The 23,839-nt window shown below is 40.0% G+C and overlaps 1 protein-coding gene across 1 annotated transcript in view; it reads left to right on the top strand.

Annotated features, from left to right (window-relative positions):
• CACNA2D3 (calcium voltage-gated channel auxiliary subunit alpha2delta 3) overlaps nucleotides 1-23,839 on the top strand; it is a 786,579-nt gene that overhangs the window by 522,530 nt on the left and 240,210 nt on the right. Inside the window, 3 exon segments of the mRNA XM_018555257.1 lie at nucleotides 4,933-5,004; nucleotides 9,521-9,601; nucleotides 13,655-13,729. Coding sequence (XP_018410759.1) covers nucleotides 4,933-5,004; nucleotides 9,521-9,601; nucleotides 13,655-13,729 — 228 coding nt within the window.

The raw sequence follows: 23,839 nt of genomic DNA, 5'->3' as shown, positions 1-23,839 counted from the left end.
TATATATATATATATATTTACATTTTTGCATTGATACTATGGCACTGCCCAGGTGCCCATGACCTTTTTTTTTAACAATAGATGAAAACTGACCTTGAGAAAGGCTAGAACAAAATAGCAAGATTCAGCTCCTATAAACTTCAGTGGGGTTTTAGTACTATGTTTGTATTATATATGTTTATATTTTTCTCCTGGGTTCACCAACCCTTCTGTGAACTGAACTCTGCCTGGTTCGCTCATCCCTAATAGGAGGAGGAGGAGGCATTCTGTAGTTCACAGGTAACCTGGGTAGGGTTGTTAAGATTTCTTGTGATTTTAGTGCAGCTGAGGCCCTGTGTTGTCAGTTCAACACAGAAAGAACAAAGGGGACCAAAAAGAAGAAGATCATTGTTAGGGTTAACATACACTTTAAGTCCTTCAAGCTGAGATTAACAGTAGTATGACAAGGGTGTCAGTGCTGCTTATGCTTACAAGGTAAGAGTGATAAGAAAGACATTTTTATATTACAATACGGAAGAGACAGAAGAAGGAGAATAATATCATGTTATGCTTTAGGAGTCTTGCAACAAGTGTATGGTATGAGGACCTGCACTGTATTAGTAATTCATTTTTATCAGCTGAGCTGTATCAAAATGAAATATGTCACACATAATATATAATCTGAAATTTCCATGGTGGTGTTTTTAATAAAGCAACAATTCAGATTATAACCATAAATAACCTATGGCCTTGACTTCAAAGCACATTACTGAATACAAGGTATTTATTGCTCCAGAGCTCCAGTCCTTGCACGGTTGCGTAACCTTTCCCTGTTTCGATTGGAATTGTTAATTGCACTTATTTACTGTAAGCATGGTGAGCATTTCAAAGAATCCAAGGGTTCATTTCTCAGTGGATCACATAGCCACATATGTAAGCCGTTTATAAATTAAATGAAACACAACAATAAATAATGTTTAAAATAATATTAGTAGTACAAGTATACGACAAGAAAATTGTATTAAGTAATAGCCATCTGGCTTATTGAGCAATATTCCCAACAATGCATCATCAGTTCCATGTTCAGTTTTGCCATAAATATGGCACAGCTTGCTATTACTCTTGCTGTCAGAATACATCTAGCTTCACTACTTTATCATTACTTGCCCATGTAGCCTGCTTAAGATGGTTGCAAGGGGTATCTATTTTTCTAATAAATAGGGATTTCAAAAATAGAGACCTCCAATCTGGGGCTGGGTTTATGTCTTCTATTCCTGCGCCAACTGTTCCCACTTGCCACTAGAGGGAGCTAAAGGGAAAACAAGACATTGATTGCTCATTTATCCCAATCCAAAGTTGGTCTTTTGTCTTCAGCTCCTTCTAGTGGTGGCTAGGAGGAAGAGAAGGCTTCCAGGTTAGGTCCAGGTGTCTAAAACTCCTGGTTACCAACAAAACAGGTACCCCTTGCAAATAACTTTTTTTGGATCAGGATGCAGGCACAATTAAGAATAAGAATGAGTGGAGAAATGTACCGTCTGTGACATTTAACGTAAGTCAGAACTCTCAGTTTAGCTCACTGAGTTGTTTAGGCAAAATTTGTTTGATCTATTTATTTTTCTTTTTTTAGATGCTGTGTTTTTGGGTGGAGGTTTATTTATAAACGTTCAATGTATTTAATGTAGTGTTCTTTGTATTTGCATCTGTTATCATTTTTTTGTGTATGTGATTGTTATTTTGTAGTGTTGCTTTAAATGTTTTACTTTACAAATTTTTTCCTTGTTTGTTTTTTTCTTTTCGTGAAAAAGTAAAAAATCAAAGTCAATGAGAGACATTTATTTGGCAGAACAGGTCCAGGATAGTTGAAATGAGCATTCACTCTTTAATACACAAAAAAACACTTTCATTTTGCCCTCCCCATTGACTCAAATGCATTTAGCCAAAATTGTGAAATTCTTCTGAAATATTCAGATTTTTCAAAGAAAATCCTTATTATTGCTAATCCCCTATAAAGAATAAAGGTTTTGATAAAAGGGCACTTATCCTCTAAAGAAAAAAATCAATATAATATCTGTATGTACGGCATGTTAGTAGCATCATCTTTTTATAAATCAAATCTATTATCTTTTCCCCTTATTTTACAAAGGTTAAAAAGTATTTATTTTACTTAATGGGCGATGTTCAGTTGTTGCTTATTGACAAAGGGGAACCTTAGATGCAGCTGTGTCTATTAAGTATTATTATTATTATTATTATTAGAGAGGCACCAATACCGTTTTATCAGTATCGAGTACAAGTACTGATATTTTTTCACGGTAATTGACGATACCGATACCGGACGTCCCATTAAGGAAGCCAGGTGGCGTGTAATGACTCGCCACCTGGATTCCTGATTAGGAACCTGTTTTGTGGCCAATCAGGAAGCTGGGTGCTGTGTAATGACGTGTTGCCTGGCTTCCTGATTAGTCGAGAAGCTGGCCGATTAGAAAACAGGGCAACACACCATTACATGGGGGCCCTGCTTCCTGATTGACCGGGAAGCTGGCTCCATGCTCCCGCATCACCAGGTGATGAGTGAGCATGAAGCCAACTTTCTAGCCAATCAGAAACTCGGGGGCGTGTAATGACACGTTGCCCGGCTTCCTAATTGGCTGGGAATCCGACTCCATGCTCCCCTGTCACCAGGGAGCATGGAGCCGGCTTCCCGGCCAATCAGGAAGCCGGGCAGCGTGTCATGACTCGCTGCCCGGCTTCCTGAAACTGGAAGCTCAAGTATCGGGCTAGGCATCAGAGCATTTGGGCGAGTAAGAGTACTCACCCAAATACTTGGCATCGGCACCGATACCAGTATCGGTGCATCCCTAATTATTATACAGGATTTATATAGTGCCAACAGTTTGCTCAGCGCTTATCTGTCTATGAGTATTCTGTGATAATTGATAGATTAAAGTGAATCGCTGCCCAGACCAGACACACTAAAGTATTTACATATTCTGAACAAGCAGTGTTAGCACTTTACATTAAGACCTCATAGTTCTGTAGCCATAGGTGTGGTGGAGAAATACATTTTCAAAGTTCACAACAAAAGCACTGAAATCGCAGCTTTTGTTTATGAGAGCAGATCTTGGGAGCCTGCCGGTCCCCTAATGTGAACACACAGCAAATATTTCTAAGCTGCTAGAAACTGACTGAAACCCAACTTCAGTGTCTCTGTTCTGATCTTAGAGGATCTTTAAGAATGGGTTACTGCACAGTACCAGCAGCTACACAGGTCAGGGGTTTTAAGGCTTCTTGCTTGTTTAGAATATATAAAGAGTTTAATGTTCATAGTCTGGGCACAGGTACAATTTAAAATACGGTGCAAAAAGAAAGATATGGTAACAAAGACTATTTATAAAGCTGGTTATTTTAACTATTTGTTTAAATCACAAAGGTTATTTGTATTGGTTACGTTTTATTATTCTCTAAAATGACTTTTTTTCCATATGAAACTGCTAATTTTCAAAGTGCACAGAATTTTATCCTAATTTTTAAAAGGGTCACTTTTGATAAGAAGAATATAATGCTCTCCAGGTCATTTCTATATATTGCAAGAATTCAGCATACATTACTGCAGAGCATTACCTGCTGCTAATGTACTCCTGCCACTTCCTACTGAGTGCTAAGTGGGAGGGTCTGCCTGCTATTATCACACGTTCATACTCACCAATTCAATAATAGGAAAACTGCTAAGAAAAGTAGTAAGCCAATCCGATGAACAGGAAATTATCATTCTGGGGGTACTCTGTGCACTCTTTGTGTTACCAAGGTTACAAAGGAGAAACTTTTTTTCAATCTTTGGCCGTTTTAGAAAAGCAGATGGCTTATGAAAATTGAGATAGAGAGTCATTTTTAATACCATTAAATTACAAATTGACTTATGTCAGAAGTACACAGTATATGCTTGTTTTAAAAGATTCATCTTGACTAAATGCCAATGAAGCCTTCATGATGGCACTAAGAAGTTGATTGTAGTCTTATGGATGTTTGGTCCTATACCAAAAAGACGACCTCCAAATTGTATGGTTGATGACAGCCTTACAACTCTTTTTTTTTTCCCCCAAGAGTAAAAAAACTGCACCCACCCCCTTTCCAATAACAAATGTGTTTTTTTGTGGAGTGGGATTAGGATACCATGTGTAAAATTATACTGTGTCTAGATCCCAGGTGTGTACATCTGTCATTATGACCTTGCCTGGATCTTTTTCTTACTTTACTGCACACACTGTGTCTACCGGTGAAGCCTGTGTATTGGCTTAACTAACTTCAAAGGAAAGTCTTTTGAAACAACAAGGCCCTGTCACTCTAGCAATCATGTTGATGGTGAGAAATTGCTAGCTGCAGGATCTCTATGCAGGACACAGCAGGGCAATGAAACACTCACGCATTGATATGTGTCACTCCCTTGCCAGTTAGATGAGCATGAAACCGCTCTCTTGCTGGTGGCATATCCTGAAGCAGTTTAATCAGCAAGGAAGCAACACCTTGGCTGTCCAGCTAGTGTTGGAGTGACACATGGATGCAAGCAAGTTTTTTCCCTGCACATTTAGTGATCTTGTTATTGGTGTGACATGTGCCTTAAAGGCATATAATGGGAGGTGTTCACTTCTCTGTATGTAGTATTCTGGAGGTACATCTGGTACCCTAATCTTTCTTCATCCAAAGTCAATTAAGTAGAATTTCTAGTTCTAGTAAAATTGTTATTAGATTAACTCACCCTGTATATTGAATTAAAAGATACAAATAATAATACAAATGCAAACCTAGTGAAATGAGTCATGCTGGTACATATAAAAAAATCTGTTTTCTGTATCAAATATTTCTGTTCAGCAAAGCAAAACGAACTATCATCGCTGATGATGATTTACTGCTAATATTTTGCGTGCTCCTTTTAATGTTCCTTTCTATCCTGTCCAGCTTGCCGATGATCAGGGATTGGTTTTGATGACAACTGTTGCAATGCCTGTGTTTAGTAAAGAGAATGAAACGGTAAGTATGGCGCAATCTGGTCAGTGCTTTATATTTCCTTTTCAAAATGCTTAAAATTTCTGAATGCTTTTTTAAATATGTTGACAATTATACCGCATCTGAGATAAAAGCTGTATTTTGTGAGCAGTAAGAACATTTTCAATTTTTGCTTTTGTGCTTGAGGGGTCCTAAGTAAACAACGGTGATATTGTTAGTGGACCCATAGAATTCCAATATATTGGAATGGTGAAGCCCAAGTAAGGGCAACCTCAAAAAGGACAAAAACCTGGACTAATGCGGCACAGGCACAGTGATACTTGGACTGTGCTTTTGCGGCATCTGTGGGGGTCTATGTTAATATTAAATATGCTGACATCCTATCCAACACAGCACAGTTGTTTGTATTCATTGCTTATTTTCTGTATTTATTGCTTAATTTTGCGAACCACGCGGATATACTGAATACAGATCTCTGTGCTATATGTCTAATTTTAGTTGAGCACTCACATGTGTATTTTTTTCTTGGATTCTTTATATTGGGTTACTTCTTAGAAGTGCCTAACAGTGGCCCATACTAATTAACTCCTAATAGCCATTTCCTGCGGTTAAATGCCTAAAACAGGGCTAGCGTAATAAGGACCTAGGGTAGAGAGAATTGGTAAACTTAATGACAATGCTATTAGTGAAAACGCTCATTAATGCCAGTTTGAGTATGCCCCTAGGAATGCTCCTGGAAGTTGCCTATGGTGAGAAAGTCTTCATAGTCCATGTAAGTACCAGTTTGACTAGGCATGTTGGCCCCCTAAAAGCCCTACATCCTTAATTTTACTGGCATAATGCCAGTAAGCCTAATATGTGCCCATTAATCAAGGCCCTTTTAACCTAGGTGCCAGGCTCAACTTATGTTGTCACATTGGAAAAAAACTATTCAGTTTCACCACATGAGGATTTGAATGTGACTTAACTAACAATTTTCTCTCTCTTTCGTTCATCCAAATGTTATGATCATCCAATGGCCATGCATTGCCACAAGTAGCACAGATTTGACATAGATCAGAACCCATCTTAGATAGATAACATGAGCTTGGTCTGTTGCACCAATTTTTTTCATACCCTGCTACTTAGAATACATTTTGTATCTTTGATTTACAGCAAATCATATTTTTAGATTATATTTTTAAATATCATTCCTTTAATAAGCTCTTTTTAATATCTTACACACCCAGCTTTAATTGCACACAGTTCATTTTACCATTTGCAAAATGCCCCCAGTACTGATACCCTGTGTTCTCCTACACAGCTTTTTTATTCATCTATAAAGAAACAGAATGCAAAGCTAAAGTCTGTTGTATCATTATCTGGTGATATCTAGTTACCATACAAAACTCTGCTCTACAGCAAAAATATAATTGCAAAACCTGGTGAAAACAAAGACCCGAGACAATTTACAGCGCTGGCGAGGTTTAAGAGCCTTTAGAAAGGCTTTGAACTTTTTAGATGAACATTTCTCAGACATCTGGTGCAGGCCACAATAAATTTTGTTGTTGGCACAAATGAAAAAAACGTAAGTGATATAAAGCGATTTTAGGCTGTTAAGATTTCATTTTAGCACAATGAAAAGAAGGAAGCTTGGGTTACCTCACCTTCGAATTGCTTGAAGTGCAGATTTTGTGCTCTTAAATGAACAGTGTCTAACGTCACTGTTTTAAGTCCAGATGTACAGCTAACCTTTTGGTGGTCAAGGGGAAAATAAGGAAGCTCCCTAACAAGCGATGTTATCACATACAGTTTACTGGTCTGATTGTCCATGATATGAAGAACTATGGGTGACTTTTTTGTGTGCAGCCTGTAAATATCATTGTTGGCTAAGAGTCCTGCAAAATTAAAGTCAAAATGTAATTAACAGTCCGGTACTAAAAGGTGTTGGGTACACAGATTTCCAATACATTCTGTTCTAAAACATGTATTTTAAAGTCTAATAATCACAGCCTTTTTTTTTTTTTTACAGCAAATGAGCACATGTGAGCTTCTAAGTGTTCACCACTCCTATACAAAGGGTGTTAATAACCATCAAAGATGCAATGGATCTCTTTGGTGGACAAAACCCACGCTCACTTCTTTCAGCGCTGGAAAGACTTCAAACACAGCATGTACTGTTTAAGGTATTTTCAGAGCTGAAAGAAGGGTCAATTACTAGTATTAACACATTGTTTAGCAGAGTGATATAACAAGCTGAACTCAAGGCAGATAAAAGGCACAGACTAATGGAGCTCTGTAATCATTAATATTTGATTAAATATATGTTAATGCAGTGTAAATACCTGAATGTGACTTGATAACAGCCTCTTACACTCCCTGTGCAACCGAGCTCAGAGTGGAGGAGGGAGAAGCAGCACAGGAACCAATCAGATGTGCTGCTGTGCAAAGAGCATAATGACAAAAAGAAAGTAGAGTGACATAGATATATTTTCATCTGTGTGCTACTTCTCTGATCACTGTCCATATACAGGGTGAGAGTAAGGAGGGGCAAGTAATATCGAAACTATATTAGAGAAAGATCAGGCCCCTTCCCTTGCTAGACAGGTCTGAGAGGTATAACTGTGTAACTCTCAGGGCGGAAGGGACAGAAATACAAATTCTTTAGCAGGGACAATAGCACTCATAAGATCTTCCTTGGTTGAGACAGCAAACTTGTTCCTGAGGTCCATGCCATCTTGGCCTTTCTGCCATTTCCAGCAGATAAAGGGCTCTTCTGGTTCTCCATTCCAGACAGTTCCAGACCTTACCTTAGTCTACATATGGACTACTGCAGACATCAAGCACAGTTAGCTTTTCCAACTGTATACCGCCTACCCCCAGGGTATGCCCAAGGTTGGACTGCCCTGAGCACATGGCTTTTTAAAAAATGTTATGGTATTTATGCACTTCCCCAGCATGCACCACTGGCCATGAAACTCCTAGTGATTGGCTAGAGAGACATAAACACCCCCAATGTTTTCCCATTGGCTTCCCCACTCTGTGGCAGGGTCAAACCCCACCACAGGTAGGTCGAGGCATAGGCAGAACACCTAGGAATGATCAAATGATCACAGACAACAAAATAGCCCAACTGATTACAGTTCCAGCAATACTAAATGTAAAGAGCCACTCCACTTAGGGCGAAGGGGCTACATTTATTTGCTTGGAGTTCAACTTTCACTCCGGGTACAGTATTCACCGAGTAAACAAAAGTATCAAAAGGGTCATCAAAAAAGAGAATGGTAAAAGTAAGGTTACACTACGATTTTTTTAAATGTTAGAAGATCTCTGTGTTTGATAATCAGCACTTCTAATGCTCAGGGGCACTTAATGCATCCATGTTAATTCAGGCACGCACCAATAGCATCTTGAATTAGCTTTGTTTCTTGATTTAATTAAAAGAGAACTATGGGGTAAGTGTTTTTCCCCATAGTTCTCTTAAGGGTCACGGGAGGTCATATACTAACCTCCTCCCGTGACCCAAAGCTCAGTATATCGCAAGCTACAGTTTGCGGTATACTGAGACCGCCGCAGCCAAGACAGATCTCGGCATTACTGTAGAGATCCACCCAGCTGCGTGAGTGACAGCTGGCTCTGCCTATCTAGCGCTGGAGGATCGGAGCGGGGAGGGGGAGAATCCCTGCAGGGAGATGATTGAGAAGAGAGCGAGCAACGGTATGTGTTTGCTCACTTCCCGATCTATTGAGCCGACGTGTGACAGTTTTATTGTCACACATCTGCTCGAACTATGAGGATGAGTGATTTTCACTCACCTCATAGTTCTCCTTTAAGTTATGGAATTGCACATTATGAAAGAGGGATGGAAGATGGTTGACTTTTAACTTAAGACGAAGTATAATAAAGAAGTATACATATATTCTATAGCTTGCGTGCAGGCTCCCATTTCATCTCATGACCGAGAAGAAAGAGGGTAATGGGGCAAATGTGATTCTGATGAACAGTTGGCAACCAATTTAAGATAAGTCTGTGAAAACCAGGCCTTTGGCAATTCTTCAAGTCCTTAATGAACCTGTAGGCTCTGTTATATCACATATTGATGCAGGCCCAACATGGCTGACTCTCGGTGAAGGCCTTAAGCACACTTGAACTGCAATACAATGCCAGGCACACATTTTCCTCTTAAAAACATTTGGCAGTGATAAAAGCTGTGGAAATTCACATAATAATTGCAATCATAAACGTGTCAGATCTTCCTTGACGTGTTGTTGAAACACGAATTTGTTGATTACCGCTGATAAATTTCTCATGTTTCCATTTCTCATGACCATTTTTCATCCGAATGAAGAAACAAAAATATGACAGCTGTTTTTTCTCATTCTATTTTCATTCATATCCATCAGTGTCTCTGAAACGTCGGCACAACAAAGCTGAAAGTCATCTGTGTACTGTAATAGATTTATGACAACGTGAAAATAATTAGTGTATGTCTGTAATGCTTTACCAATGAATGTTTACCTTAGTTAGATGCCTGTTTTCCTTCATTTCTTGTTTTGTGCAGAGATCAAAGGGGGTTCTCCTAGGTGTGGTTGGCACAGATGTTCCAGTGAAAGAACTTTTAAAGGCCATTCCCAAATACAAGGTAATACTTTTTAAACTGGTGTTCACTAATTTACAGGATGTGACTGAGGCCCACCTATTGTTAGAAACTTTCAAGCTAGTTCCCATGGACATTTAAAATTCTACCACTCCCCATCATTTTGTTTTGAAAAAGGTATAGGAGAGTGAGTCAGCATAACTAACTATTTTTTTCATAATGCAAAGACATATTACGTGGTCACACTACCTGCAATCAGAGAAACATGTGAGAACAAGGAAGCAATGCTCTTTCCAGTGATATTTTTCTGATGTTTGTTGTAAGCTGTTTGTGTGTGCTGATTCATTTTTGCTTGGAGAACAATATTTCTGTTTGCTGACCGAATCTTAACAACAAAAACATTAGAAATGTGCCTGCATACCATATAATTCAGCATCTCAATAAACTTTTTTGATCCAGACAATCATACCAAAGAAGTCCAGTCTGCACCCTCCCACCTCAACACATTTTGCCCACCTACTGTGTCTAATTATTCTATGATGCCGGGTAGGTGGCTAAACTTCATGGGGTGAAAAGATGCAAGCAGGCTTCTTTGGTCTGTTTTTCTTGACCATTGGTCTCCAAACTGTGGCTTGAATGCTGGATGAGGCCCTTTGCTTGCCTTTATCTGGTTCTTGGGTCAATATTCTTCCCACTGACTCCAAGGACCACTAATTCTTACACTTACACATTGATGGGGCAAAATCTCTTCCTTTGACACCAATGATGGGCACAATTCTTCCCACTGTGACCATTGTTGGGGCACAATTTCTCCCACAATGCGGTATTAATGTTCCCACTAATACTAGGGATGAGGCACCATTCTCATTGATTCCAATGATGGGGCACTATGATTCCCACTGACACCAACAATGAAGCATTATCTCTCTCCCAAAGAACACACAATATTTTTTACTCCCACCGACTACCAAGCCTAAGGCATTAACTACTCCCGCTGGGCACAGTCCAGGCCTCCTAAACTCTGAAGGAATATTGAACTGGCCCTTTGTTTAAAAAGTTTGGGGACCCCTGGTCTAGATCAATAAACATTATTGATACAATTAATTATACAGTGTGTATACGTGTTCCTTTTAAGAGAAATTACAGAGATTTGCATTCCACAATTGGTGGTTGTACCCTGTGCCATATTAGCATACCTTATAAAGTTTCCACTTTATATTGGTAAATGACTGTTAATATGGTAGTGGCTGACTGTACAGAAAATTACATCCTACTCTTGTTGGTTGAAGTCATTTGTTGCTTCTAAAGACTCATGGGAACAGCTGAACTTTTTAGATAACGGATATAAGAAAATATCTGTTATTTGCTGTTCTTTGCTGCTGTGTTTATCTGCCTCTCTGCATACAGTTGGAGATTGTTTTCTGCCCATATAAATCACTTGTATCTTGACATGCCCTGAATGATGCCACAGGACTACTTGTTAATAAAGGTGGCTTATTTTGCTTTTTAGTGTTTACTAAAATACTGGATAATCAATGTCATCAGATAATAAAAAATGATTTTGGAGGTGTTGCTTTAGAATATAAACAAGTATCAAATGTGCCCCTATTCTTTAAGTGTATGCACCCCTTTTCCAGGCCTGTTCTCTGCTGAGTGTTCAATAAAACATTCTTTTTTGGATACACGGGAAAACCAGATGAACAGAGAACTATATGAATGGATCACAGGTGTTTAGCAGTGCCTGGCTCTTTCCCCTAGTGTTGTAAACTACATGTGCTTTTTTCCTCATATGTCTTACTTGTAACCTTCTATAAACAAACTCAGAGAAAGGCTTTTTAAACTGCAAAGTCCGCAGTGGATGTAATTGTGACCTATGATGGGGATTTTTATCATCACATATACTAAACACGCAGAAAGGGAAGCTTGCAGAACAGTGAAAGTATTAAAAGAAAAGTCTATATATACTGATATGTGCAAGGTCATCTGCCCAGAGTAAAGCCTCATTCACACTGCGCTAACTAGGGGCCTACACGCCCGTACCGGCATGTTCTTCCCTATGGGAACACCCAAACTGTACATCCGTGCGGGTCCAGGTGTCCGTGTTTGTACGTGTACAGCCTGAGTTAGCGCAGTGTAAATGAGGCCTAAAAGTATCAATTGTGTAAATATATAGGACATACAGCCATATGCAGAACTATTTATATGAAGGATATACTGTATACATTGTTGCATGTACTTGTGTGGTTCCCTCCCCCTTGTTAAAGAAGGTGATAAACCCATTTTTGCCTGGTGCTTGAACTACTACTAGACTGCAACACCCTGGCAATGCCCACCTTCTTTCATACCATTACATAACCCGTCTAGATCATCGGCTTACAGAGCTGGCATTCCCACTGAAGCTTGATATCAACCTTCTCCTGGTGTGTAAGAGCACATTTTTGTTCAACCGGAGAGGAAGTAGAAAGTATTGACTTATTTTTTTAGGTGTATAAGCAGCCAAAACTTTTTTTGTTTTAGTTTTGGATAGAATAGAGAAGGGATAGAACCACTGCCAAGCTTTGACTGTTATCCGGGCTCTGTTAAAGAGATTTCCTCTCACTAAGGCCGGGTATACACGGTTCTATTTCTTTTGTTCAACCCACGGGCTGAGCGAGAAAAAAGAACAGATTACTCCATCAACACTTGCGAGCGTTGATGGGTGATTCTTTGCTGTTTCCTTTGTATTCTGACAATGGCTGCTAGCTCTGTTCAGTCGAAAATTTTCCAACCAACTCCTTAGATCAGCTGATTGAGGGACACTGGGTGGAAGGGTGCCGGCACCCATGCAGCGAATTCCAAAAGGGACATCAAGAACTGGCTGAAATTCAAAGCATGTATACCCGGCTTAACTATGACAGAGACAGACATGTCACCAAACAGGAAGTGAGAGTAGATCACCGGCAGCAACACCTACAGAAATCAAATGTTTTTTAGTAGTGCTTTAGTAAGTGCTATATGACAAGTTTTCTTTTTATTTGTTGGTCCAATGCATTAATATATTACTTAGCAAATGTGTCAGTTTCTTTTTGTTTCCATATGTTAAAAGTCTATTTTTTGGATAAACAGATCTCCTAAAGGGCTTGGTGCAAATACAATTTTTTTTTTTTACTTTGATCAGTCTGACTTGGTGATCTCATGGCCACATACTACACTGACCAACTCTTGACTGTATGAGCATGGCTATAAGACCGCAGATTCTAAGTGACATCAGGAACACAGGATGCACACATGAAAGGATAATGTAGAACAGTGATGAAGATCTGCCTCTAAGACATGAATGCTTTTATGCGTATTAAATAGATCTATTATAGTTGGTCAGATATTGTTTTATTCACGTCCAACGCATATCGGAATAAGAACTGAGTGAAGTAGGCTTGAAACATTACGTTACATCAGATACAATTAAAGTGGACCTTTCTTGGATATAAAAATAAGGAGTAATAGAAGCGCTGACATACTTGTTTCCCAGAAGAGAATGCCAATCCAAACTCCTTATGGTACTGCTCATATGACCAAAAGCCTAGGCAATGAGTCATGTGATATCTGTGGAAGGGCTTTCGTCCAGAAGTGGTAGAAATGGTTGGTCTTGTTTAGACGGATGGCTACCTGTGAAAAGCAATCGATTAACATGGGGCTGTAGAGCAGCAGCTGCTGCTTGTGTCCAGAAGTCAATGCTGCCACCTCCTGAATGCCCTTTTTTATGCCAAGAGGGATTTTTCACTGAGCTACTGAGCAAGCAACTACGTGACAACCATTTGGCACATGGTTGCAGCACCTCCATGGTGTATATTTTTGCTGCACCATAAAGGATTGCAGCTGTGGCAAAGTATACAGCACTGCTCAGCTGCAATACTATCATTGCAGCGGGTGATTGAGGAGCAGCAGAAAGGCTAATCAACTGCCTGATCTTACCGTTCCTCAGCCGCACGTCTAGAAGAGGCCTAATTTTTTGCTGATATGCTCCATTCTGATACAGGTTGAGCATCATATGATCATGTCAGGTGGTTTATAGCCAATGAGAATATAATATATTTTATGTTTGTTACATTCTTGTTACAGCTGGGAATCCATGGGTATGCATTTGCTATTACCAACAATGGTTATATCCTGACTCACCCTGAACTGCGGCCTTTGGTAAGTTAAATGCTGAACCTGTTATGTTTCGATTAATTAAAAATGCTTATTTGATTTCTGTAATATATGAGTCATAATGGTGAGAGCTTACAAAATGGGAGATAACATTTAAGAATTTGGAAGTCGGCACCTTTGACCAAGAATTAGGTTCAACTCTGAAAATTAGCTGGGGGTTTGCTCTTTTCTCCTCGGGAAGCTTATTGTTCCCCAGAGATAGGAGCAATGAAAGGAGAGGCTGCACTATACCCAAGCATGTATTCTCATGTGGTACAAATGCACATGTTTATGGGGGCATTTTTAGGGAGAAGTTATTTGGCAATGTGATCCACAGATAGCAGGAATGTCATCTATTATTTGTACCTAAAATCGGCCTATACTTTATTATAAAGGCCATGTCCAAGTGCAGACACCCAAAGATGCCTTCTATTGCCATCCAAATCCAGAAATATCTCTTCTATGCCCCTCTATGATTTTGTATCATATTATTACCTAGGTTGGACTTTGCCTAACTCAGTAAGTTCAGCCTTCTACAATCTACCTGTTTAAAGAGAGTTAGATTACTGGACACTGAGGTCGTCCTATTGTATGCTGGCAGGGAAGTAAAGACAGGCCCTCGAGCATGAAAATGTTATTTGCCTGGCTGCCATGCTCCAGTGACACTTTTACTTTCTGAGTTGTTAATATGGAACTGGAATTTTTATCAGGAGACCAGCAATGGCGGTGTAATTATTATATTCAACACCGACTTCCTTTCATTTAAAGTGTATTTCCATTTTTGCAGCCACATTGGGATAACACCTATTTTATATTTGTTGCATGCTCCTTTTCACATTGTATCATAAAAATGAAAACTCCTAAATGTAAATAACTCTGGGCACCTGCGCCGTAGGGGCTACCTGCTCAATGTGCAATAAAAAAAAGTTACTCGCCTGAACCTCAGAGCCAGCTGGCTGTTACAGCGCTCCCTCCAGTCTGTCTCCACCTCTTCTGCAGCAATGGTCTCTCAGTGTCCTCACTTCCTATACTGTATATTTGACTGGCGGGACCTTGGACCGCTGCAGCGGAAGGGGAGGGAGGATGGATGGACCAGTTGAAAAGCCAACTGACTCCGAGGATCAAGTGAGTATACCTTTTTCATTTTAGTACCTAGATGGAAACCAGCCCCTAAAAACTTGCGGTGTGGGGGTGGCCTCACTGCAAGGCTTAAGAAAAGTTTTGCCCGGAGTTGTTCAACTTGAAGCTTTTCCATTCACTGAAATTTCAAGGAGGGGGCTTGAGTTAATGTTTACCATAATTGGCCCTTGCTGCACTGTACTTGCAGATCTCACTTTCAGTTGTAAACTAGAATTAAACACTGTCTGTCCTAACAAAGGGTTAAAGAATTAGAAACATTGTATGTTAACAAGAGGAAACCCAGGCCGTTCCCCTTTGTCTTGGGGACAGACTGACTCAGGACATGTAGATAGGAGAAACAGTCTGGTAAAAGACCTTCTGTAAAAAAAAAAATAAAAGGTAAAAATGAATTAATTTTAGGTATGGTGTGTGAATGGAAAACATAGAAAACATATAGAGGAGTTTTCTTAAATTTAACAAAACTGCAAAAGTCGAAATACACTTTCAGACTGTACATGATAATTGCAATGTTAGGATGAGAACATGCCATTTGTACATTTCAGCAGCAGGTGGCGCTGCAGCACCGCTTTTTGGTGTACAGTATATTCATCATTGTTCTGTAATAAAAACTCTCTATGCGTTTTCTTCTTCTGGTTGAATTTATTATATATATTATATACATATAAAAAAAAGAAAGAAAAACAAGATCTAAAATGTATCCCGAATACAAGAAGTTTTATATTTTATTTTTATTGTATCTATATTATATGCTTACATAACAATCAATGAATTTCTTGAAATTTCATGTTTTTACTTTTTATTCTCAGGATTAAACAGGGACAATAGGTAGTATCATGAACGGACAGTCCGTTTCTAGACTTGAGAAAACAAAGCAAAAAAAAAAATTAGCCCTAACCACGATGTACAAACAACATACAATGTATCTCTATGAGGGATGCAGTGATTTGACTGGGCCAATGTACTTGGTCGCCCAAAAAATATGTCATATAATTTAAAAGGACTTACGAGCTTGTTCAGAGCCGCATGATTTTGCTGTGGTTAAGATTCATGCACTCGGGTTTTATGCTGGGTGAATGCATGGCACAGACATGGTGGATCAAAACGTGTCCTGCTTCACACTTGCCTGCAGGAGAACAGAGCTTCATTTCTCTTAAAGTTATTTAAAGTAATAGAGTCTCCTTTAGTTTTTGGCATTGCTGCACTTCTGTAGAATGTAGTGGCGTGGTGACATGCTTGGATCATTCACAAGGCAGCCTTGGCAAGTGACTAAGGTGTGAAAGTGATATGGGACTCCATGACCAAGCTATATTCATGGGTTGCTGCTGTGTGTAATAATGCCCCAAGGCTTCAAAATCCACTTTAAAAGAGAAATACAGAAACAAAAAGGAGCAAGGATTGTGATTCAGGTTGGTGGAAATATAAAATATTTGAAACCCAAATAATGGCTTACCGGGGCTCAGACTTGTGATCACTTCAAGTTGATCCTTCAGTATCTCCTAAAGACATTATTGGAGACAATGATTCATTTGTCAAGGCAAGGTGTACATTATTAATAGAATCTTATTGGACAGCCATGATGGCTAATATTCTCCTTCACTGTTGAGTGTCCCATGACAGACTGGTAACCTCCACCACCTTTTCTACTTTGCAAAGTCGTCATTCTGGTTTGTGTACACGTGTTTTTTTTTCAGCCCTCGGTTTGTGAAGCAGTTTGAAAAGATTTTGGAGTGCAATGTTTGATTTCTGGTTGGAATCTTATAGAATAGTATTCACTTGAGTTTTATGCTACATTTACTTTGGGATAGGGATGTTCAGATACCAAGTACTGTACTCAGTACAATTACAACTACAGATACTTTTACAGCTCCAAGACTAGACTAGAGAAAAATTCAAAAGTTAGGAGGCAGCTGTCATTTTTAAGCCTCATTCACACTGCTAAGAGCTGGCCCATACCGATCCATGTGGCGTGCACGGCCGTATCAGGACGCTCCTGGGAAGGACAGGTGCTGCGTGTGATTGTAAGCAGCAGCCTGTTCTCTATGGGAGTACTCGGCCGTACGCTCACCCGAGCTGCACATTCGTGCGTGTGTGGGTGTGAGTGTCCATGCTCTATCCTTTCTGCGTACGAGTACGGACACCCGCACTCGTACGCAGAAAGTTAGAGGTGAAGGCGGCTCCTAATGTAAAGGGGGAGCTTGGATGTGAAAAGGGGGTTATGAAATTAAAGAAGGGATTCTGATGTGAAAGGGGGCTCTGAAATGAAGGAGGGGACTGATGCAAAGGGTGACACTGATGTTAGGGGGGTAATCTTTATTTGAAGGGGGCACTTCGATATGAAGGGGGAAATCCACTTTTTTTGTGTGGGGTTCTCCTTCACATCTATGGCATTTTAGACTGGGTTGACTCAAGATGTTGTATACTTTTAAAGTGTGCCGTGGTTGAGAAACGCTGTTTTAGGGCACTCTGCAGGTTATGTCCAAGCATCCTTCCAGTTTACCAGCAGTGACCACAGGTTTATTTTGAAAGGTTTTCTTGTCCTTCAAAATCTTCTGGAACTTTTCTAATTTATTTTGGAAAATTATTAACATAACTGCAAAAAGAAAAATCGGAATGTAGCAATTCAGCACTCAAACTGGTTTTCAAAAACTACTCTGTGAAAACATATGCTTCAGCTTTTTATAAGTATTAGCATAATCCTTTCCTTCTATATAAAGCTCTTAGCATGACTTGTCTACTGTGAAATGCTCAGTAGTTAAATTGTTTTTTATTGTTCACAAGTAAGATTTTCCTCCATCCATATGTTTGCAATGTACCAGCACACATTCAGTTACAACATGCACACTGAGTTGAGTTAATGATTCAGGTATGCGCATTTACAATTGTTTAGCGGTCTTTAAAACAACATTGGATTTTTTTCAGCTTAGCGTGGACTTTACTTAAAAGTCAGCTTAGTCATTTCATTAATTTACTGTACTTCATTCATGAAATTAAGGATAAGTAGTTGCAGGGATAGCACATATGTGTATACATCTCTTTTACTTGACAAAACACATAATCACCCTTAAGATACATTAAGGGCTTGGCGTTTCGTAGGCTTTATGGTTTGAATAAACATCAGCTCATTCCTAAGGATCAGTGTAATGATTTCATTTTAACCCATTGTCGCGTACGACAATGGGTAACTTTAGAACAAGCCAGTCTATTCTTATACAATCTATATTAGACCTTACATCAGTGCAGTCCAGGTTGGATGTGTTTTGGACCACGCACAGGTACTTTTCTGCTCTGCCCCTGCATGCCATCAATCAACATGATGCAGTTGAGACGTTGGGCCAAAGGTATACTCATGTAGTATGTGAGGGTGTTGGGTACTGGAGGCTGCTACTGTGTCTGCTTAGCTCAAATCCTGACTTGAAGCGGAACTACAACCTCCTATTCCTTACAGCCAAGGAATGCGCCATCTTAGCCTCTATTTGGATTGCAGTTGATATGGTGCTGCACATGTGACCAGCAGTATTCAACTCCTTGAAAGTTTGGTTGAGAGCTGAAATAAGCACATTGGCAGCCATGACAGTTAGCATGCCCTAAATCTAACTTGTTTTGGGGCAGTTAAATTGGTGGGTCTAGTTCTGCTTTAATACTAAGGTCCCGTTCACACCTAGGCATTTTGTCGCTCAAAGCTAAGTGACACAAAATGCTCAAGACAAGGAATCCCATTCATTTATATGGCCCCTATTTACACCTGAGCATTTTGTCACGCGCTTTGTTGCATGTATTTACCTTTGGTCTATGGGACCAAAAAGCACTGTGATCTGCCAAAAATGACTCTTACGCGCAAAAGGCATTTTTCTGCTTGCGAACAAAACACTTAGGTGTGAACAGTGGCCACAGAAATTAATTGGATTCCTTCCCTTGAGCGTTTTGTTGTGCTCAAGACAAACAAATGGGATTCCTTATCTTGAGCGTTTTGTCGCGCTTACCTTTAACCAAGAAAATGCCTAGGTGTGAACCCATCAATGGTTCCTGTTCTCTGATAACAGGGGCATGGTTGTCACCTGGGGGTGCTCGTCCATGCTGACACATATATGTTAGAGAAATGCTTACTTGCTCCCATACCTGGCCCTCTGCAGTGGAAACTGTGAGAGGTGGGACAGCAGGATTGTCCATATCAAGTGTCACCCCCACATTTCACTCATGTGCCAAGGAGCTACAGTCACTAGGATAGATAGTCTAAATGTCCAAGTCATGTGTGGGATTTTAAGCGTGCCCTCCTGACTTGAGCGCGGGTGCACAAAAACAGATGCGCAGTTTAAGAGTTGGGAAGTTAAAATGTAATATTTTCAGTACGATGACTTCATACATTGTTAGGTGATTTCACTATAGGGGGGAATAAACACAACATTATTAGTTTTTTTTTTCTCCAAGCATTTAGTTCCACTTTAATTTGTACCAGAGTTGGGGTTTTTTACATGCAAAATAGAGGTCATCAGTTATGGCATGAAATTTAATTTGTCATCATTTATTTATGTCACACAAGAAGTTTACATCAATTTTCGGAAGAGCCGCGTGCTGTTTATACCTTCGTTTTAGGCGTAATAACCCGCACATTCTTTATGCCGTGGTGCGTAAGAGCCTTCTCCTTCTTGAATATATGTATCAGTTTACCTTAAAATGATTTAGAAGGAATTATTCCTCCACCATTCTCATCAAGCCTAAATCCTAACACAAAGCACACTTCTGTGCACACGTGGGGGAATTCGCTGACATAAATATGGGCCTTTTAACGATTGTTAAATAAAGATATTTGCTGCAAGGATCAAGCCGGTGAGGAGCTGAATGAAGCCTATGTGACTTGCTTGGCTGCCAGGAGCTACAGTAGTTGCTAAGTTTAAATTAAAACGTTAACTGTCACCATATATTGTGTGTACTTGAAAAAAAAAGTGTATTTAGAGATTAGTAAAGCAGTATTAAGCCTTTCATAGCTGTAAATTCTGGGGAAATTTGTTACTCGTAGTCTAGAAAAACAAAAGAGGCCTAGTCTCATGGGGAGAGTTAATGCCCCCACTTAAGAAAGAGGCTTTCTAAAGTGGCAAATCCCATTCCTCCACAGGGAGCACAGCCTGAGTCACAGATAACCTCCACTTACCCCTGCTGTACAGGGCTTGATAATCAGCGGCTCTAGCTGACAGCAGACAATTCAACAGTTTTCGTGTTCTGCAGCCACTTATGTTAATAAAGCATTGGGTAACCTTTGGAAGTGTAAGCTGCTGTATAGTACAGTCATGTACAATCATTCCAGCCTATGCAGAGTCCATGTACACTTGTACTTTTATTCTGACCTCAGATATAAAATAACAAACTAAACATACTGTACAGTATATCTGTTTTTTGTCAGGCGAGATGACCTCATGTCTGTGTGACAATAAGCACAATCCCTCAGCCGAATGTAGGGGTTGACTTATAAAACCTCTGTCCAGCCATACACTGGGCAAATGCCATTCATACGGCTTTCTCACCACTAGTTGGAGCCGAGAAATGCTCCTCGGCTACATCTTGTGGAGAAAGGGCAGTGCAGGATATAGTAGGGCAGACATTTTATAACTCAACCCCTTAGTGCTTGGCCTCATGCACTCAGGCTAAAAAAACACAATTTTTATAAAGGCCAATGAAAGAGGGGCTACTGATGTAAAAGGTGGCTCTGATGTGAAGGGGGGGGGTGTAAAGGGGGCACTTTGATGTTAAACGGGAAACCCAATTTTTGGTTTGTTCTTGCACGGTGTCCCCCTTCAAATTTATGACATTTTAGACTGGGATGCCTTGAGATTTTGCACACTTTTGAAGGGTGCTATGACTAAAAAAAAAGGTTGAGAAACACTGATCAAGAGCAGCGTTCGATTATAAAAAAAATGACCTAAACCTGTATTTTCCCGAGAGGAGCATGCTGGTATAATTTAAACACACGCATGCCTATAAAAGCATGCATGTGCGGGCAGACATGTATAAATTCATTCTAGTTGCTAGAATGAATTACGATTTTAGCTATTAGGATTAATTTACACGTGTACCCCTCTAAACCCTTAATTATACGTGAGGACGCCAAGGGGCCAGAACCTAGGGGAGAGAGGTGAGCGCTGCCCACCATTGGAGCAGGGATCAGGTAAGTACAAATTCTTTACTGTATAGCCCTTGATAAAAATAAGCAGTTAACTCTTACAGTGTGGGGGTAGGATCACTGAAAGGAAAGTTGCTTTTTTTTTTACCCAGAGAGAACAGATTTAAGGTTTATATACAACACAAAGCTAACCTACGAACAAATATAAACTTATAATGTAGTTTATGTATTTATCATACTATAATAAGATGTATTTTGAAATACAGCTAGTGAAAATACCTGAATTTGATTTGGTATTAGACACTTGTAATCCTCGATAAAGCAGCACTCAGACTTGAAGATGGAAGAACAGAACTAGAGGCCTATTAGGTGTCTTACATACAACTGCATTGACAGGGAATATGTTAACAGGAGGAGAGAAGAAGGATGACTCATCAGTATTCTGCTGCCCCTTCACTCTTCAATCATAGGCTGGAAGCAAGAAGATAACAGGTTGTATTGCTTAACTACAGTGAAGTTAGGTTACCAGGTTGGCCTCTTAAGGCTGAATAAAGCTGATGACTGGCTGGTCAAAATTACAAATCCTTTGGCAAGTAAAACAACTCCATGATATGTATTTCAAATGTGCATTATGCTTTTCCAAGGATTTGAGAATTAAAATGTATATTCTTAAAGTTTAGTTAGATGTACACTATTATGGCATTAACAGTGCTTGTGCTCAACAGTTATTTCTTCTTGTATTTCTGGGGTGTCCTATCCTGCCTGTTATTCACCAGACTCTATTTCCCATCTTTTAAGGAGCCTGCACACCCAACCCACTCATATCACTTTAAAAGACTTGTGCCAGTTTAGATATTGCCCCCAAGAACCTCCTTCACTCAACACCACCCAGGATAAATTCTCCCATGCCAAGAGATCTGTCCCTCTGTGCCACTCATATAGCCCTATAAAAAGAACCTGTCACCCTATAACCTCACTATAATACCGGTGTGTTTTGCATGGCGCTGTTAATTTTAGCATTATCTGCCCTCGTGTATTTTGCACTGATATGTGCATTGACTTGAGATTTCCCCAGCAAAATCAGTTGCTTTAAATTACATATGTTGCAAGAATAATAGTTTAAAAAATAGTTTTGGTGTCTCAAAACGGCAAACTTAGTAGAAATCAGAGTAAAATGTACCCTCAGCCCACAAGCAGCTGAACTCGCTCCTTTGTTTTAACATTTTTTTTAATACACTTCTCTACACACCGAGACTACAGATTGAGGTCTGGCTGCTCAGAAAACAAACATATTTTTTGCATTATTTCGTTCCCAAATCCAAAATAATTAAAAGCAGATGTTTACTCTCCTCGATCCTTAATGGAAAGGTATGAGGAATATACATAGGAGTTTTTTTCTAAACCAAACGGCCATATGTAATAGGGTTTGGCAGTCTAGGTATACTGTACTTACTGAGCTCTAAATCTAATATGCTTACCATATTATTTAAGCACCTGGCATACACTCTGGGTATTTCCCTATCAGGTTGCTATATATTTCATGTCATTATGTAAAACACAGTATCTTGAAAATGCTACTTAAAATAAGCAACACCTTTCTAAGTGTAGAATGTCCTATGCATAACTCAGTGATTCAAAGGTGAAGGTAAGTTTATGGGAAAAAATGTGTAACCCTTGCAGTGGGGCTACTCAGGGCCCCAAGGCCAGGTTCCTCTGCTGCCCCACACCCGGCAACCCCCCCCTCCCCCATGGAGAATGGAAACCAAATGGTGGGGGCGGCGGTGTTGGTTTTTCCGTATTATCTGTTTACCTTTTTAGCACTTTTTATTTTTATTACTTTTTTAAAATTAGTATTTATCTTATTAGCTTTTACTTTTTTATAATTCTTTAATAATTTTTTAATTTTATAATTTTTAACTTTTGAATCACTTTTTTTTTATTTACCTGTCACCTCCAATATAGGAGTTTGAGCACAGTACTGTTCTCCCGTCTGTGTAGTAGTCCATCCAAGGTAGTCCATCCTGAACTACCTTGCATCAAAACAGTACAAGGAAGAGTGCAACTACCTGAATAGATAATTAATGGGTACTACATAACAATTGATAAATTTGTGAATGCTGCACAGCCTGCTGTGACTAGCTGAATGGTTAGGGTTAAAAAGTAAATGTGTGACTTACGGTTGTGTTGTCACAGGGGAGCAAACAGTATCCCTGCATGCACTTGCGGGTGACGAAGGTAGTCGATGTACTACCGATTGGGAAGTCCAGGGTATCCCCAGCCCGCGTCCTCGGCTGGCCTGGCCGAGCCGCAGCACTTGGAGAAAGGAGGGGGGAAAAAGATCTTGCCCGGCAATAGGAAACCGCACTGTAATGTGTGTCAGTGCGGCGTGTGTCGCGAACGTTGAGGGGTCAGACCCAGTAGGTGGATCGGTGCTCGTGGGTCTGAACGAGTTTTGCTGTGTGGTGAGGCCACTCTGGGGATTGAATTGGCAGTACTAACGGCTACGCGTTTCGAGGTAGTCCTCTTTTTCAAGCCTAGGAGCGCTCCTACTGGGTCTGACCCCTCAACGTTCGCGACACACACCGCACTGACACACATTACAGTGTGGTTTCCTATTGCCGGGCAAGCTCTTTTTTCCCCCTCCTTTCTCCAAGTGCCGCGGCTCGGCCAGGCCAGCCGAGGACGCGGACTGGGGATACCCTGGACTTCCCAATCGGTAGTACATCGACTACCTTCGTCACCCGCAAGTGCATGCAGGGATACTGTTTGCTCCCCTGTGACAACACAACCGTAAGTCACACATTTACTTTTTAACCCTAACCATTCAGCTAGTCACAGCAGGCTGTGCAGCATTCACAAATTTA

This window comes from Nanorana parkeri, unplaced genomic scaffold (genome assembly GCF_000935625.1).
Source record: "Nanorana parkeri isolate BGI_ZX_2015 unplaced genomic scaffold, ASM93562v1 scaffold189, whole genome shotgun sequence".
NCBI classification, from domain to species: Eukaryota; Metazoa; Chordata; class Amphibia; order Anura; family Dicroglossidae; genus Nanorana; species Nanorana parkeri.
The sequence above is the reverse complement of the archived record's forward strand: the minus strand, read 5'-3'. Positions and strand labels throughout refer to the sequence as shown.